The 16651-nt window shown below is 41.2% G+C and overlaps 1 protein-coding gene across 12 annotated transcripts in view; it reads right to left on the reverse strand.

Moving 5' to 3' along the window:
- The window catches only part of Mrpl39 (mitochondrial ribosomal protein L39), a 105010-nt gene that overhangs the window by 73763 nt on the left and 14596 nt on the right, over positions 1-16651 (reverse strand). For 11 of the 12 annotated variants that reach the window (XM_052741061.1, XM_052741059.1, XM_052741052.1 and 8 more), the window contains exons 4-8: positions 13841-13938; positions 4633-5070; positions 3863-4069; positions 2202-2341; positions 811-910 (exon numbers count right to left, since the gene is read on the reverse strand). In XM_052741061.1, coding sequence (XP_052597021.1) covers positions 811-910; positions 2202-2341; positions 3863-4069; positions 4633-4696 — 511 coding nt within the window. In that variant the 5' untranslated portion in view covers positions 4697-5070; positions 13841-13938. The remainder of the gene's footprint in view (positions 1-810; positions 911-2201; positions 2342-3862; positions 4070-4632; positions 5071-13840; positions 13939-16651) is intronic. The other variant, XM_052741051.1, reaches the window with a different exon arrangement.

The raw sequence follows: 16651 nt of genomic DNA on the forward strand, positions 1-16651 counted from the left end.
CAGGTGCATTGTAGGGCATCATAAAACTCCCCCTATCAAAAACACCAGTTCATCTTTTGTCAATCCAAACAGCATCATTTTTTCTAAACATTCACACTTTCTTCAGGAATATTATACTATAGGGATCTCAAATGGATGCTGGATACAAAACTACAAAGGGATAACACTTAAGTAGATGTATGACTAAACACACAGGAAATGCCCAGTTTCTTCATAATAGCTTAGATATCTTCATTTTTTTATTTTTTGTTCTTAGAACAAAAATCATTATCTGAGCTTCTTTCATGTATTTTGGCACACACACATACACAAACACACATACACATATATATTAGTTTCACACATTGCTGCTATACATAATGATGAGTAATTCTGATTTTAACATGGCTAGATTCTTATCCTTACACCTCATCTATGTGGTACCCCTCTGGTCATGTTTCTGAAGAATGGAACCACCCTTAAGCACAGTTCTTCTCAGCAGCCTACTCATCTTTCCATTTCCTCACCCTCCCACAAATTCAATTCAGAAACAGTTTTTAAAAAAAAAAAAAAGAAAGAAAGAAAAAAAAGAACACTATGACAGTGTAATTCTTTAACATTTGTATTCAAGAGTAACTAATTTTGTGTTAATTACTGATATCATATTACTTCACATTTCATCATACAGAGTAATTTTATTACCTACAATACATGAAGCACGTGCACAGTCTTTATACTAGATAAAATCAGAAATAAACTCTGTACATAATCAAAAATAAATACCAAAATATTCACAGATCTTAAAAGTATAAATAGTGATGTATATATTACCAGGAACTTCTGGTGCTCTGACCAAGCTGACCACATAATCATCTTTGAATGCCCTTTCTACTACACAGCCCATCATCATGGCACAGGAACGCCAATAAGCCTAAAGAAAGAAACATACACATAAATGTAACACACTAAGATTCACTCAAGTTTCTACATTATTAAAACTGAAATCAACTCTGGCTTAGCACATATTTTTCCAATACCTGTCCATTCACCCAGAGCAATTATGCCATTAATACAATCAAAATCTATTGTGCTTTTGCCAAAATACCTAGGTTCACATCCAGACTTTACCACTTTGTAACTAGTAGCCTTAGTCAAGTTGTGGATGCTCTCTTTATCATTTGTTCATGGCAAATAGGAAGAAATGCACCTACTCTCTAGAGTTTATATGAGACAAAATGAACACCTATAAATTACTTAAACCAGTACCTCATGCATAATAGACACTCAGTGTTACTACTACTACTAAAGCTTCTATCATCTTCTTGTTTAAGTACATCATTTCAACAGATGTTTATCAAACACTTCCTGATGTGAAGGACTAGATCCAAAAAGGAAATTATCTCTGCATTCACAGAAGCAGGAATCTAATGCATCCAGCAATAAGATGAAAATACTGTATATAGAGACACTACCCAAGTGTTGCTAGAGCCTAAAGAATTTTGACAAGCAGAGACCTGGTAGGTTCCACAGGCAGATGTCATTTTAACTGAACCACAGAACATAAACAGAATTTTAAAGGGGAAAGAAAGTGATCTGCATTGAAGGAAGAGCACTGGCAAACGCAGGCAGGATAATAAAGTATAAATCATTAGTCACCAAGTACTTTCATGTGGCCAGAGCAAGGAAGAGGGGAAAAGATCCAGTAGGAGGTAAGACAGAGAGCAGGCTGGAGGCACAACATGCAAGTCCCAGAAAGCTATGTTAACTCTACCATGCAGGCAAGTTCTTCACAGATAAATGACATGACCCCCAAAAAGTCACTAATAAAACTTAATAGAACTGTAAAGGGTAATGTTTTAAGTAGTAAAAATAAGGGAGTTGGGGGTGGAACAGAGTCAAAAAGTTACTAAAATCATCCACAGAAGATGGTCTGATTTCAGACCAAATTCAAGTTATATCAGTAGGAGTGGAACTCCCAATTATATAGAGGGTTATCAAAAGTTATAAGCATAAATGACATGCCCTATAGTTTTCTCAATCCAAAATACAGACAAGTTGATACCACTAGTATGTTGAGCTACAAAAATACCTAAGCTGCCCAGTAAAATACTATCTAGTAGATACCACATATGCGTTTGGCCATATTTTTAGATTTTATACTTCATAGAACATAAGTTTGATTTAAAAGGAGAAGAAAAAAACTGGAGGAGGCAGGAAAATACCTTATTCACTTCTGATGGGTCAGGGTCTTTGAAGGTAAGAAATTTAATCTCACAGGACTTGGTCAAAGGCTTATACATGCCCCATGGTTGTCCGTCCACAAGAGCCAAGATGGATTTCCTGCAGTACCACTCACTTAAATCTAGGAAAACAAAATTGATTGGAGATCTAAATCTAACAAAATCCAAAGTGAAAAGCTCCATGTTTAAGTGCTACATTCTGAGACAATGAAAATCAAAATTCTGCCAATTATTCTTGCAGAAATACTATCTATTATACATGACAAATTTAAAAAGAAAACATCAACACACAGAGACATTATTAACCAATTACCCAAACCTTTAACAAAATTTATTAAAGCTAAGTGTAATCTTAAGTTAATTTGCCAGTTAATAAAATAATCTTCAAAGACCTATCATTAAATATTCAAAGAGAAACAACATGGACACATGGCTTGATTCATACACAAGTCAGAAGAAAAGGAAAATATATCTACACTCACATAAATCTGTTTAAATTATCCTTGAGTCTTGCTCCCAAACCACCTCTTTCTGCCATTATTCCATTACACAGACATTTCAAACTAAATAATGCAATTACCATTGTAAGAGTATAAATGTGAATTCACATGTAAACCAGTCACCTCTCATCTGTTCCATTGCCCTACCCTAAGAAATTCTAATCCTGATCACACATTTTACACATAATCACAAAAATGATCAAACTAGATTCTAACACATAAACTAGTACAAAAGTTCCATAACCAGGGTCTTAGGGGTCAAGATGAGGATGGCTCAGAAACTTCACCTCTGGAGACAGTATGTATAGAGCTCCATTCTGGCCTTAGGTTTGCCTTACCCTCCTCTGTAATCTCCTACTGTCTACCACAGCACAGGCTAAGAAATACATGAAAATCAAATGACTAATTATCATCAGTGCTTGTTTAAGTGTCAAGAGTAGAGGGAGATTGAGTACACATGCCTTAAGCCAGTTTCAGCTGGCAACTAATCCTGTCAGTTACTTAAATGGTATTATTACTGAGTCTCTTAAAGTTTAAACTACACAGTCAATCATTCCTATCTACTATTTGGGAGATATTTAAATTTAAATATCATATCTATCAAAGCCCTACCCAAATGATTTAGCCCCTTCATTTCCACACCAAATCATATGTAAGCCCAAGGATCTCTCTAACAGTACGTACAAAACAATTAACTTTAACATTCACTGCACTTAACATTTCCATTCACACATTTAGTACCTATACTAAACAAAACCACAACACAAGAGGCAAAGAGCAAGCAGATGAGCATTATATTCGGCTAGAAAAGAAAAAGCTAAAAAGGAAAAGGTAGGAAAAAACAAAAACTCAAAACACTTTAATGAGACGTCAGGACAAATGCCTCCAGTACATGGAAAGAGAGTTTCACCAGCACCAAGCACCCTAAGCTTAGTCATAGTCAAGCAAACTTGGAGACAACCTGTACCTCACAGAAATGCTGCAACATCCACAGTGCCCACAAAGTAAAAGGGCCCGTGAACGACAATAAAGCGCCAAGTAAATTCTATAGCTTCACAAAGCAACTACAGGATTTTCTCCTCTGTGGTGTTCTACACAGCTCGTGTAAAATGATCAAAACTGTACGCTGATTCTGCTACTTACGCATGGCACAACTGTAGGGAGTTGAAATGTTTTTATTCATCACGAAGACAGTGCCAGGATCAGTTTTCCCAACATGCTTAACCTCGATTTTTTCTGTTCGGGGAGTTAACGATAACTGCCTACTTTTCTCTTTATTAAAAAGATCATTCCGCATTTCTGTCAGTTCGGTGGGTGACAGCTGAGTAGCTGGCGATGTCGCTATAAATCCTAAGGGGGAAAAAATCAAAAGACTGAATAAGTAAGTAGCTTACTATGGGCCTGTAACAAGTAGAGAAACCAATAGAATTTTGCAAAACATAGGTCAAAAATTCAACCGGGGCACACTTATACCACTTTATAGCATTAATAATTTAGCTAGCATAGGCGCGCGCACCTCTGGTTTTCTCTCACATGACCACCGATCTCCTCAGTGGCGTCCCAAAACCAGGCGGGAGGAAACTACACCAGACAGTGGGAAGGAAGCAAGGTGGGAGTTGGAAAGGGTCTGGGAGGGGCCAAGAAAACTCCGGGAGAGGGGAAAGCCCATGCCCAAACTATCAATATCTGGCACGAGAAACGCTGAACTTTTCCTCCAAACCCCAAAGCAAGGGACTCGGCCAGGCCAGCACGAGTCCTCACTCCCTAGAGGAGATGGGGACGTGTTTGCAGGAGACTGGGACTCCTCCTTCCTAAAAGCCCCACAAGCGCCGCCGCCCATGCCCGCGTCCCTTCTCTTTCCCCGATTCCTGCACCCCAGACTGTCTTCCCAGGCTGGGAACGCAAACACTCACTGCAGCGGGTCCCGCCGCCCGGGCAGGGCCGCCAAAGCAGCAGCCTTCCGACCGCAGTAGCCATGGCCTCCAGGGGAGTCAGGAGAGCCTCTGCGCCCGGGTCCTTCTCTTCCCGCTTCCCCCCGGAAACCAGGAACGCGCCGCTGTGGTTCCGTGGAACCGCTCAGTTCCGGACCCGGCGCTGAGGCGGCCCGGCGCCACACGGGGGCGCGTTCGCGCTTCTCTGAGGGTTAATCAATCACCCTTGGTCACAGAGCAGGGAATGTTCTCCAAGGTGCAGGGACCAGCCGGTGCTAGGCTGCGGAGGAGAAACAGAGATGTCTCCTGTACAGGAGAGTCACACCCGCGCCGAGGGTTCCAGTTTCCGGGCAGAAAAGTTAGGGGAGGACTTTCTGCTTTGCTTTTTTAACAGTCTGGCTCATCACCCGGGATACAACTCTAGAGAGTGGAATAAAGAGAGAGTTTTAAAGCAAGGGTGAGTTTTTAGATGGGCTGCAGTGGGTCTGTGTCTGGTTTTTACCATTTAATAGACCAGGTTTCTGTAGTCTTGGAAACACATCACGTTGATTTTTGGAGAGATCTCCTAGAACTCTTTGCGAATGATCTAGGCAAGTTTGCATGGAGTCCCTAATGAGAGCGGAGTAAACTGGAATTTGAGTCTCATCTGTGCATGGATCCCCAAAACGCAAACCGTACTGCCCGGTTGGTTCTCAGCAAATATTTGTTATGACTGTGCATTCAGAAACACCGCTGCGTCTAACGCCTTTGTGGTGCAGCGTGTTACTGTTGAGACAGCATTCTATACTTATGCAAAGCTGTACCGATATAGTTTTCATAAATTTAGCCAGGGACTTCCACATGACCTCTTCTTTTAAACTAGCACCACGAGGTGCAAGTGTTAGCTGGGACACAATACTATGCCTTAGCCACAACAAATGTGCTGTGTCCTTGGCCCAAATAATGCGTTTTTACAACTGCATAGGGAAAGTATTAAGACCTGTCCTCAACCTTAAGGTAAGTGTGAATTCAACCATTTTATGGGGCTATCTCTCATGTAATACCCTGATCCGTCGGGGATGGTTGATGCAAGCCTGCCATCCCTCCTCAACGAGGCTCGGCAGGGGGACCAGAGCAGGAGGAGCTGGAGCTGTTTGACAGACCTTTTCTCATCCACAACAAAAATTTTAATTCAAACCTGGAAAAGTGTGCTCATGCGTGTTACTTCCTTAAATGGACTATGGTTTCCTGGAAGCTTTCCGTTTCACCAGCTTTTTCGAAACTATGTCCATTTAACCTCATCTAGAAAAGCTCAGGTTTGAACTCAGAGATCCACTTACCTCTGCCTCCTGGGTGTTGGGACTAAAGGCATGTGCCACCACACTCGTTAATGAGGCTCTTATTGCCTAAATTTAGGACAGTTTCTCTCCACCACCTCCCATAGGCTCATAGGCTAATTGGCCCCCAGAGGCTCATAGGGAGTGGCACTATTAGGAGATGGTGGCCTTGATGGAGGAAGTGTGTCACTGTGTCGGTGGGCTTTGAGGTCACGTCTATGCTCAAGCTACGCCCAGTGTCTTAGTTCACTTCCTGTTGCCTGAGCAAGATATAGAACTCTCAGCTCCTTTTCCAGCGCCATCTCTGCCTGCAGGCCACCATGTCCCACCGTGATGATGATGGACTGAACCTCTGAACTGTAAGCAAGATACCCCAATTAAATATTCTCCTTTATAAGAGTTGCCATGGCATGGTGTCTCTCCACAGCAATAGAAACCCTAACTAAGACACCCCCTTTCATTATTTTTTTAATTTAGCATACAAAGTATTGGGTTTGTTACAGTAATTTCATGTCATTAAACATTTCCAGTTGTTCCCTTCCTGTGCCCGACTTGCTGATTCCTTCCCTCAGATTGCCCACTCTTGGATAACAATGGGTTTCTAATCTGTGTGTTAGTAGGGTCCTCTGAGGAACAGATACAAAGGCAGAGTTCAGTATGCGAGGATTTTAGTAACAAAAAGAATTATGATAAGGAATTAAGATATACATACTAAAAGCACCAAGTCCATGGTAATGTTCAAAATTAAATGACAGTAGGGAATGAAGGAAACAAATTCTTTACCAATAATAAAAAAAAAAGCATCGCCCAGCTTCTTTCTTGAAACAGGATATCTCTCTGGGCTGGAACTCACCAAATAATCAGGTTGTCTTGCTATCTAGTCCCAGGAATCCAAATCTGCTTCCCAATGCTACAATTACAAAGGTGTGCTTCCAAGCCTACCTTTTGTACATGGGTTCTAGGGCTCAAAGTCAGCTGCTGGGGGTTGCATGTCAATCACTTTACTGATTGAGTTACCTCTCTAGTCCTGAAGTTCAGCTAGCTAATCTTAAGTATCACTTACTAACCACAGAGCAATAGATGTCCCTTTTCAGTGGGGCAAATGTTGTGTGCTATCACCAAGGCCTTTGATTTTGTTTTTCAAAAATTTGTATTATTAATCCCAGCATTTGGTTTTATATTTCAAATTATTAAACATTTGTTTCAATGAAAAAAAATTTAGCCGGGCGGTGGTGGCGCACGCCTTTAATCCCAGCACTCAAGAGGCAGAGCCAGGCGGATCTCTGTGAGTTCGAGGCCAGCCTGGTCTCCAAAGCGAGTTCTAGGAAAGGCGCAAAGCTACACAGAGAAACCCTGTCTCGAAAAACCAAAAAAAAAAAAAAAAAATTTAAAACTCTTAGAAGTGCATTGTGAAGCATTTTCATCCCAGCTCTTTTTACACGCGTGCACACACGCGCGCACACACAAAATCCTGAAGCTTCTCTAAACTAAGCCAAATATATGTCTTTATTCTCACTCTTTTGATCCCAATGCAACACACCAAACATTTTCTGTGACTGGAAAAACTGTATAGTGTATGTCAGCGGAGTCCATAGAGGAACAAGATTCAGCATACAACTGGGAAAAGGCAGAGTTCAGTATGCCAAGATTTCAGTCAGGGGAAATGTCTGTGTCTTAGGGTTTCTATTACCATGATGAAAGATGACCAGAAGCAACTTACAACTCTCAGCTCACACTCCATCACTACAGGAAGTCAAGGCAGGAATCTGAAGGCAGGTGCTGAAGCAGACGCCATGGAGGAGTGATGCACAGTGGCTTATTTGCCATAGATTTCTCAGTTTGCTTTCTTATATTCCCGGGACCACTTCTCCAGGAGTGGGACCACTGGAAATGGGCTGAGCTCTGCCACATCCATCAATTATCAGGAAAACACCCCCCATAGACTTGCCTGACAGCCAGCTTATAGAGGCCTTTCCTCAATTGAGGTTACCTCTTCTAGAAAACCCTGGTTTGTATCAAGTTGGCAAAAAACTAACCAGGACAGCCTGTGAAGGTAATAAACAAGCAGCCATGTAAGGCTGACCACACATAAGGCTGACCACACATTTCCTTCAAAGGAAGGAAAATTAACTAGACATATTTTTGGCCACCCAGGTAGTCTAAAGATCTGTCAGAACCATCATGGAACCTTGAGTCCATGAGTCGTGGGAGCTAGCTTGCCTCAGTATCCCTTCCACGTTCAGTGTTTTACTGGGAGCAGCTCCCGAGAAGTGGAGACTGACTGTAGCCTCAGAGTACACATGGTGATGGGTTTTAGAATTCATTAGAAGGCCGAGGATCAGCCACAGTACCTGTAAGGTGGGGGGGGGGGGCAGGTCTCTGAGGCACATGAATTGAGTTACAAAATCTAGTAATTTATGGAGCAGTTGATACGCATTTTACAGGCCCTAAATAACACACACACACACACACACACACACACACACACACACACACACACACTTTTACCTTTTTCTTTTCATCGAGACTCTATTTCTTTATTTCTAATTCCCTCTCTGCTGATGCATGACCCCAAGAAGTTAAATTGTATGGTTCCTCTACTATGTTTCTTTATCAACTCTTTATGCACTGACTTGGCTATGAACCTGTCTATGTGTTAGATGTTCCTGGAAAGAGAAAAGACTGTTGAATGTAAAAATGTACACAAAGCCAGGGACATAGCTGAGTAGTAGAATGCTTGCCTACCATGCACATAGCTCTGGGTTTGATCCCAGCACTGCAAAAAAGATAAAAATAAAAATAAAAAATAGAACAAAGATGTACAATACAATTGATTCCTTCAATTATCATTCCTGTTTTCACCACCCCTATTCTTCCTTAAGCATAAGAAAATCTTATCAGTTCTTTCCTAACATAAAGAGGGAATCAGGGATATAAACCAACAAGGTATAGCAATTCTTGTAGATAATATTTTTTCTGAAAAAGATAGACAATAATGTTATACATGTATGTATGTTTTTCTAGCCTTCATTCTTAAACAAAAATAATGTTTATTTAAAATGATGATGATTCAATAATTGCTGAAAATTACAAATAAAATCACAAGTTGGAGAGATAATGCAGATAATTTATTCCACTCCTCCCCCTCAGTTAGCAGCCAGAGAAAGTGAATCATAAAGGGACTGGTATTTGGCTCAAGGTCATCCAGAATGCTAGTGTGGCATCTGGGTTTCTTGGAAACACTAGAGTATGCCAAAAATGCTAGGACTCCTGAAGCATGTGGCATGTGGTCCTTAAACCATTCAGAATTTTATCCCAGTGTGTGACAGCCACATAAAAATCCTACACTTCATAGTTTGGAGGGAACATCACAAGGATTCCCACTCCCATTTCTTTAAGATTTCAAAGATGTACGAATTTGTTAAACATATGTTCATAGGAATTTTCTTTGAAAGAAAGAGACAAATATGTTCCCTTGAGATGGGAACCCTCATCCTTCTTCAGATGGAGAAAGCCAATTAGACCAATCACAATACAAGCTCATATAAAGTTTTAGGATGAAAATGCATGGGTCCTGGAGAATAGAGTCAGAATTGGTTAGAGTTTCTTTTCTTTTTAATGAGTGCATGTGTTGTTTGAATCTTGTATGGTCTTTTAATAAAAATCCCAGAGCCAGATATCAGGGTGAAAGCTGGAAGATCAGAGAAACAGAACCACCAGCCACTAGTTCTTAACTCTATAAATCCTCAGTCTAAAGAAAGTGCCTGTTTCCTCACACTTTATATACCTTTCTCTGCCCAGCCATGTCACTTCCGGGTTTTAAAGGCGTGTGTGCTTCCCAGTACTGGGATTAAAGGCCTGTGTGCTTTCCAAGCAAAAGCATGAGATCTCAAGTGCTGGGATTAAAGGTGTGTGCCTGGCTCTGTTTCCAGTATGGCCTTGAACTCACAGAGATCCACATGGATCTCTGCCTCTCAAGTGATAGGATTAAGTGTGTGTGCCACCACTACCTGACCTGTATGTCTAATCTAGTGGCTGGCTCTGTCCTCTGATCCTCAAGGCAAGTTTTATTAGGGTACACAATATATCACCACATGCCATGTCGTGTGTGTGTGTGTGTGTGTGTGTGTGTGTGTGTGTGTGTGTGTGTGTGACATTCCTCCGAATCCCTTTATCTTAGTTTCATAAGGTACCAGTCATCAATTGTTCTTAATGCTACTGGAGTCCTATTTAAAAAGCCCTTTTTCTATGTCAGTAAACTGAATCATACTCTATAAGAATCCTTTTTTCCCTAATTATTGATAATTTCTCCTTCATTTTCTTGTTGTTTTAAATTCTTGACCCACCTTTTCTTGTTCCTAATCCCTTGACTACAACTCTCCTGCTCTCTACTCTCTCCCCACCCTGAAATTATTGGAAGGAGATTAGGGTAGAGATGGAGACATCTATCTATAAAAGAAGACAGTTTGTGGGAAGACTGGAAACCCCTGCCCACTCAACTATGTATAAGTGATAGAGAATTCATAAGAAAAGCGCACAATCTCCAAATACAGAAGTTGGGCACTGTGTGAATGACTCATAAAAGGTGAAGACTTGGGGCCTTTGAACTTCTAACCTTTCTCAGTTCTCCAATCCACCTCCAATCTTGGAAATGTTTTTATTTTTTTAAAAAAAACTGTGTCTCGCCGGGCGGTGGTGGCGCACGCCTTTAATCCCAGCACTCGGGAGGCAGAGCCAGGCGGATCTCTGTGAGTTCGAGGCCAGCCTGGTCTCCAAAGCGAGTTCCAGGAAAGGCGCAAAGCTACACAGAGAAACCCTGTCTCGAAAAACCAAAAAAAAAAAAAAAAAAAAAAAAAAAAAAAAAAAAAAAAAAAAAACTGTGTCTCTAGAAGGAGAAATAGTCTTCCCTGGAGATGAGCCGTATGTGTTTGTTTATATTGTTACATACACACACACACACACACACACACACACACATATATATATATGAATTTGAAAGAAAAAGAGGCTATGAATTTGAAAGGGGCAAAAGGTGGGACATAGATGGGGGTGGGGAGAGAAGAGGTAGAAGAGAAACGATGTAAATATATTTATATTTTTTAAATTGCAAAATAAAACCATCTCTCTTTCCACTCTTATCTAGGGGTCCCTGACCCAATTCTTTGTACTGGGACACAAGAGCCTAGAAATTCTAATAGGTGCCCTCAGGACCCTGATCCATAACTCTAACAGAGTCACAATCATCCAAAAACCACTCAAAATCACAGACTCATGAAATGTAATGTACAGAAGTATGGAAAATGAGGTATGAAAGTCTAGGCCGCATCCCAGCTCTTAGTCCTGCAATAAAATAACTGTTATTTATTAAATTGTATCTCCTTCACCCCTTCTCTCTCTCTCCTCTCTCCCCTCTCTCCCCTCTCTCCTCTCTCTCTCTCTCTCTCTCTCTCTCTCTCTCTCTCTCTCTCTCTCTCTCTCTCTCTCTCTCTCTCTCTCTTTCTCTCTCTCTGCTCCACAGTATATTTGAGATTGAGCGTTTTGCTTCAAGAAGCATCTGTCTGTCTTTCTATTTTTTCTGAAAAGATATGGGGACGTGCTTGCTCAAGAGTATATGAACTTGCCATTTTGACAGAACTTCCAAGGTGACCATTAAAGCCACTAGCGTACAAAACAAAGGAGAAAGATAGATTCACAACTATATTTTGGATAGTGTGAATGTTATCCTTAGGGAGAAGGGCATGCTTGCTGCATCTCTGAGTCTGTGCACGCTGAGGTTCAGGACCACACTTACCCAGTCGCCCACCTTCCTTGTTTCACATGCCATAGAGTTTTCAAACCCAGGCTGGCACTGACCCACTGGGGTCATCACAGAACCTGCAAACTCAGCCTCAGTCTGTTTCAAAGGGTTGTGGGCTATCTCTAGATCTCCTGGTACATTTTGCACCACACAATTACACCCCTTGACTACAATAAATACACTTAGCTGGACTAGCTTAGTGTTTTTCGCTAGAGTCCTTCTCTCTTAAGCTTGTTTTTTGGTCTTTTTCTCAAGTGGTCCACTTTGCACAGTAGCTGCCCTATAAAAATCCAAACATTAAGAACACATAGAAAGTATGAAAGCCATACTTTCCAACCTTACTTCATTCTATTGTGGAAGGTGACCCTCAGCCCAAGTTTTCGAATCTAACCACTGCACCATATATTATTTACATTATTCAAATAAGTCTCCAGGAAGTAGCAAGACAAGGAATTTGTAAGGACATGGAGAATAAAGGAGCAGTAACCCTGAGAACAATTCTCTCTGTGACAACTGTGGGAGTATTTTGATAAGTGTTGGCAGCAGGGTAAAGCATGTGATGTAGGGGAGGAACCCTTGGCATTCAAACAAGCAAATAGTTTGGCGACAATTTCTTAAATTTCTGCCGTGTTTGCAAATGCCAGTAGCAATTTCTCAGACTACAGAGTTGCTACACGTGACAGGTTCGAGAATGCTTTTCGCAATTTTCACCAAGTAATTCACCCTTTCAAATTAATAATTCCATGAACCCTTTGAATAATTGGAACTATTAAAGCTAAAGCTGTGCTGGGGCTTTCTATATTTAACTTGTGCGTTTTGATGTTCTGCTGTAGAATCTGAGGCGAGTCGGGCATCCAAATGGAATCTTATATAACTGTTTTTGTGTGATTGAGGGGGAGATGTATGCTCACATGGGTGTGAATGGAAGAGTTTAGTGTCTTCCTCTCTCTCTCTCAACCTCATGACAGGGTCTTTCGCTGAACCTGAAGCTTGCCACTTAAGCTAGGTGTCCTGACCAGTGCGCTCCCAAGGACCTTCCTGTCGCTACTCCCAAAACACTGGAGTTACAGACACACATGGCCATGCCCAGCTGTTCACCCGAGAGATGAAAATTAGAACTCTAGTCCCCTTACTTTCAAAACATGTGCTCTTGCCTCCAAAGCCATCTCGCCATCTCTTTTCTACGTATATGTAGTTAGTAAGCGGGTTGCCTGCCCTGGTACACATGTGGATGTCAGAAGACAACTAAAGGCCATTGCTTCTTTCCTTCCACCAAATAGGTTCTGTGGACCAAACTCAGGCTCGGTGGCAAGTGTCCTTACCCACTGGGCCATCTTACTGGCCCTTAATTCAGTCTTCATAAATCTTCAGGCTAAAATAGTACCTGTTCCTTCCTAAATGTATAGGTGTACCTGCCTACGTTCTAAAAGCAGGCAAATTGAATGGATGTGTGGTGAGAATCCTTACTGTTGGCACTCATCTCTGCAGTTCCTCCAGGAATGTGGTACACTTTGAGTTTATTTCCCAGGAAGAAGCGTCAGTTCTAGTGAATTCAATATGGACTTTCCCATGCCCTCACTCTAAAGGTCATGAAACCAATATAGGGTTTCTGCATGCTATCAAGTATCTCTAGTCCAATAGTACATTCTGAAACTGGGGAAATAGCCACTGGATAGATTAGGAAACCTACTAGACCCACTTCAAAATGCACTCAAGCTAAAATTCAATTGATCTCCTGACACGATAAGCTTCTGTTCTAACCATGGGAGGCTAGGTGTCAGTGTGGAGCCAGTGATCAAAGTCCATTAGATCCTCAAAGGTCTGATGACTTATTCTTTTCCAAAGCTCAATTCCCTAGTTAAAAAAAATTAGCTTAAAAAAAAAACTAATGGGAAGACTAACCTTATAAAGTTTTAGTGTTAGGGTCTTTATCAAGTGTCCCTCCTGCTCACTGAAAGGGTTATGGATCTATTGGTTGGCTCAAACCTGAAAATGGGTGGAAGTTGTGGATTAGCTGTTTTTCTCCTAACTGTAACAAAATACTGGCGTAGGAGAGGAAAGATTTATCTTGGCTCACAGGTTCGAAGGTTTCAGTCCATCCTGAGAAGGCATGATGGCAAGAACAGTGGCCCATAGAGGAGGGGGTGTGAATTGGCTGCTCGTCACATCTTGGATCTGAAAGCAGAGAACACAGACAAGAATCAGCAGTGGGTGAAACCTTCAAGTCCTGTCCTGGTGACCCATGGCTCATGTCCCTACTTGGGAACAAAGTGTTCAAATTACATGAGCCTATAGAGGACATTTCACATTCAATCCATACCAGGCTGTGACCATTTTATGATTTACATTAGACCAAAAAAGAAGGAACAGAGATGATCTGTTTCATTTCCACAAACACCGTAATCAATCAGCAACACTGTAGGTTTGAATAAAGCAGCTCATTCTGATTTGCTGCTTTGAGCCTAATGTCCATCACATACCTGCACCCACCACCTGGCCCGTGGTGATTGAGAGCATCCCCTTTTTATCCTCACTACTTTGGGTTTCCTGAGTCAGTAATGGCAGTTTCCACTATTATATCTTGCCTACAGAGAGAGGCCATGAGCTGTACAAAGTTTCCAGGGCTCCCATCACAAAAATATTTCTCACCATCATTGTGAAATGTGTCATCTTGACCTTCTCAGTGTGGGGGAGTAGATCTAAACTGACAGGTTCGTTCTAACAGTCCAGTCTTCCCAGGCCTTGGCATCCCTCCACCTGCACTAAACTGAGGGAGTTTGATTGTCTACTACTCACTCACAGTGGAACTCCTGTGATCCATGTTTCAGGCAGACAACCAAGCTGCTGGAGCCCTATTTATTCACATGTTCATTCATTTGTTTTCTGTGTAAAAATGCTTTTTATTTATTTCTTAATGGACAGATGATAACTATACTTTTTCTAGGATATAGTATGTTTTGGTAGATTTGTAATGGTCAATTTGGGATGTTTAGATTTTCCCTTACCTCAACCACATATCATTTCATTGTATGAGAACTATGAAGATCCTCTTTCCTAGTTGAGTGAGTTATGTGGTACAACATTGTTACCTGGGATCACCCTTCTGTGTAGTAACACACCAGAATACATTCCTCCTCTCTGGCTGGGATTATGTACTGCTAACTAATCTCTTCTTCATCCCATACCTACCCCACCCCCAGCATCCACTCTACTACTTTTGGCTCCTATGCACTCTACTTCCTTAGATTTAGTATGAGCAAATTAAGCAGTGTTTGCCCATCTGTGCCTGACTTCCTTATGATCACCGGGACTATTACATGTTATTGTAAACGACAGGATTTCATCCTGAGTAGCCTTGCATTTTGTACATGCACATTTTGTCCATCTGCTGATGGACATTTACGTAGAGTGTGTATCTTGGCTATCGTGAATAGTACTGCATTAAACCTGGAATGCAGATGTCTTTTTGGCACACCTGTTTCAAATCCTTTGGCTATAGATTCAGTAATAGGATTGTTGAATCATATGGTATAGCTCTACCTTTAACTTTTTGCAGATCTCCATACTGCTTTCCTTTACCCACTTCATTGATTTATATTACCATCACAATGTACAAGACCTCCTCCTTCTTTGCATCCTTGCCAGCATTTGCTATTTATTTCTCCTTTTGATTGGCACTAGAAATTCTAATTTGGATGAGGTAAATGTTGCATTGTAGATGATTTGCATCTTGATGAGGACTGGTGATATATATGGAGCAGTTTGACAGACTTGCTGGCTATTTTATATGTTAAGTGTCCCTTTGAACAGCCAGAGCTGTAACAGTGGATACCTCATCCTAGAAAGTTCATATCAATAGGTTTGGCTGGGTCTAACTTTTTGTTCTTCTCCCCACTATCCCATGCCCTTAATGCCCATTCCTGCACATGCTCCCCACATTTCTACCAGTGTCAATTAGAAACCTCAAATATTTTTTTGAAGTGCAATTCATATGGGCCATACTTTGAACCTCACCTTCCAGGAATCTACTGGGATTTGAGTACAATTATAAGACTAGAAGCAAAAAATGATGACTCATCCTGAAGAGAGTCAGTGGTATCAAGCAGGCAACTGCCTCAGAGGGAGGCTACTGCAATCCCCACAGGCAATGTTAGGGCTAATCTTGGGTGGAGCTATTACAGGGCATTCAGAGGGCAGTAGATGTATAAATATTGAAAAACAAGGTTTGTGTCATTCTAGCTTTTTAACTTTGCACTTAGTTGTAACTTGATCATTTATTGCACTGTAATTCCCTACTTGACACAAATCGTCTTGGTATTCAGGATATGTTTTATTCTCCTCTCTTTTCTTTGCAATCTACAATATTCAGACACTTGAAAATTCAGACATTTCTTCTTACATTAATAATAAATCCCTATCATGTTTATCAATGAGATTTTGGGAATCTACATAGTAATATATAGCTGGTGTCCCAAGTATTAGTGACTGATTATTTAATATTTAAACAGTCTTGTAGACTGACATATTTCTCCAAGTTTTATGAGATTTTATAGTAGTTTGAAGCAGTCTCTCTCAAAATTTTTCTCAGTTTACCACTCCCCAAAGTTACCTTTTTGTGTAGATGCAGATGTCTGCTGCTGCGTGTGTGTGTGTGTGTGTGTGTGTGTGTGTGTGTGTGTGAGAGAGAGAGAGAGAGAGAGAGAGAGAGAGAGAGAGAGAGAGAGAGAGAGAGAGAGAAAGAATGGCCCAGAGGACAACTTCAGGTATCATCCTCAAAAATGCTGCCACCTCCTTGGAGTCAGGACCTTTCATTGGCCTGGAATACATCAAGTAGACTAGACTGGCTAGCCAGTGAACCCCAGGGGTCTGCCTGTGTCAACCAACCTCA

This window comes from Peromyscus californicus, unplaced genomic scaffold, assembly GCF_007827085.1.
Source record: "Peromyscus californicus insignis strain IS unplaced genomic scaffold, ASM782708v3 Scaffold_16__1_contigs__length_79575227, whole genome shotgun sequence".
NCBI lineage: Eukaryota > Metazoa > Chordata > Mammalia > Rodentia > Cricetidae > Peromyscus > Peromyscus californicus.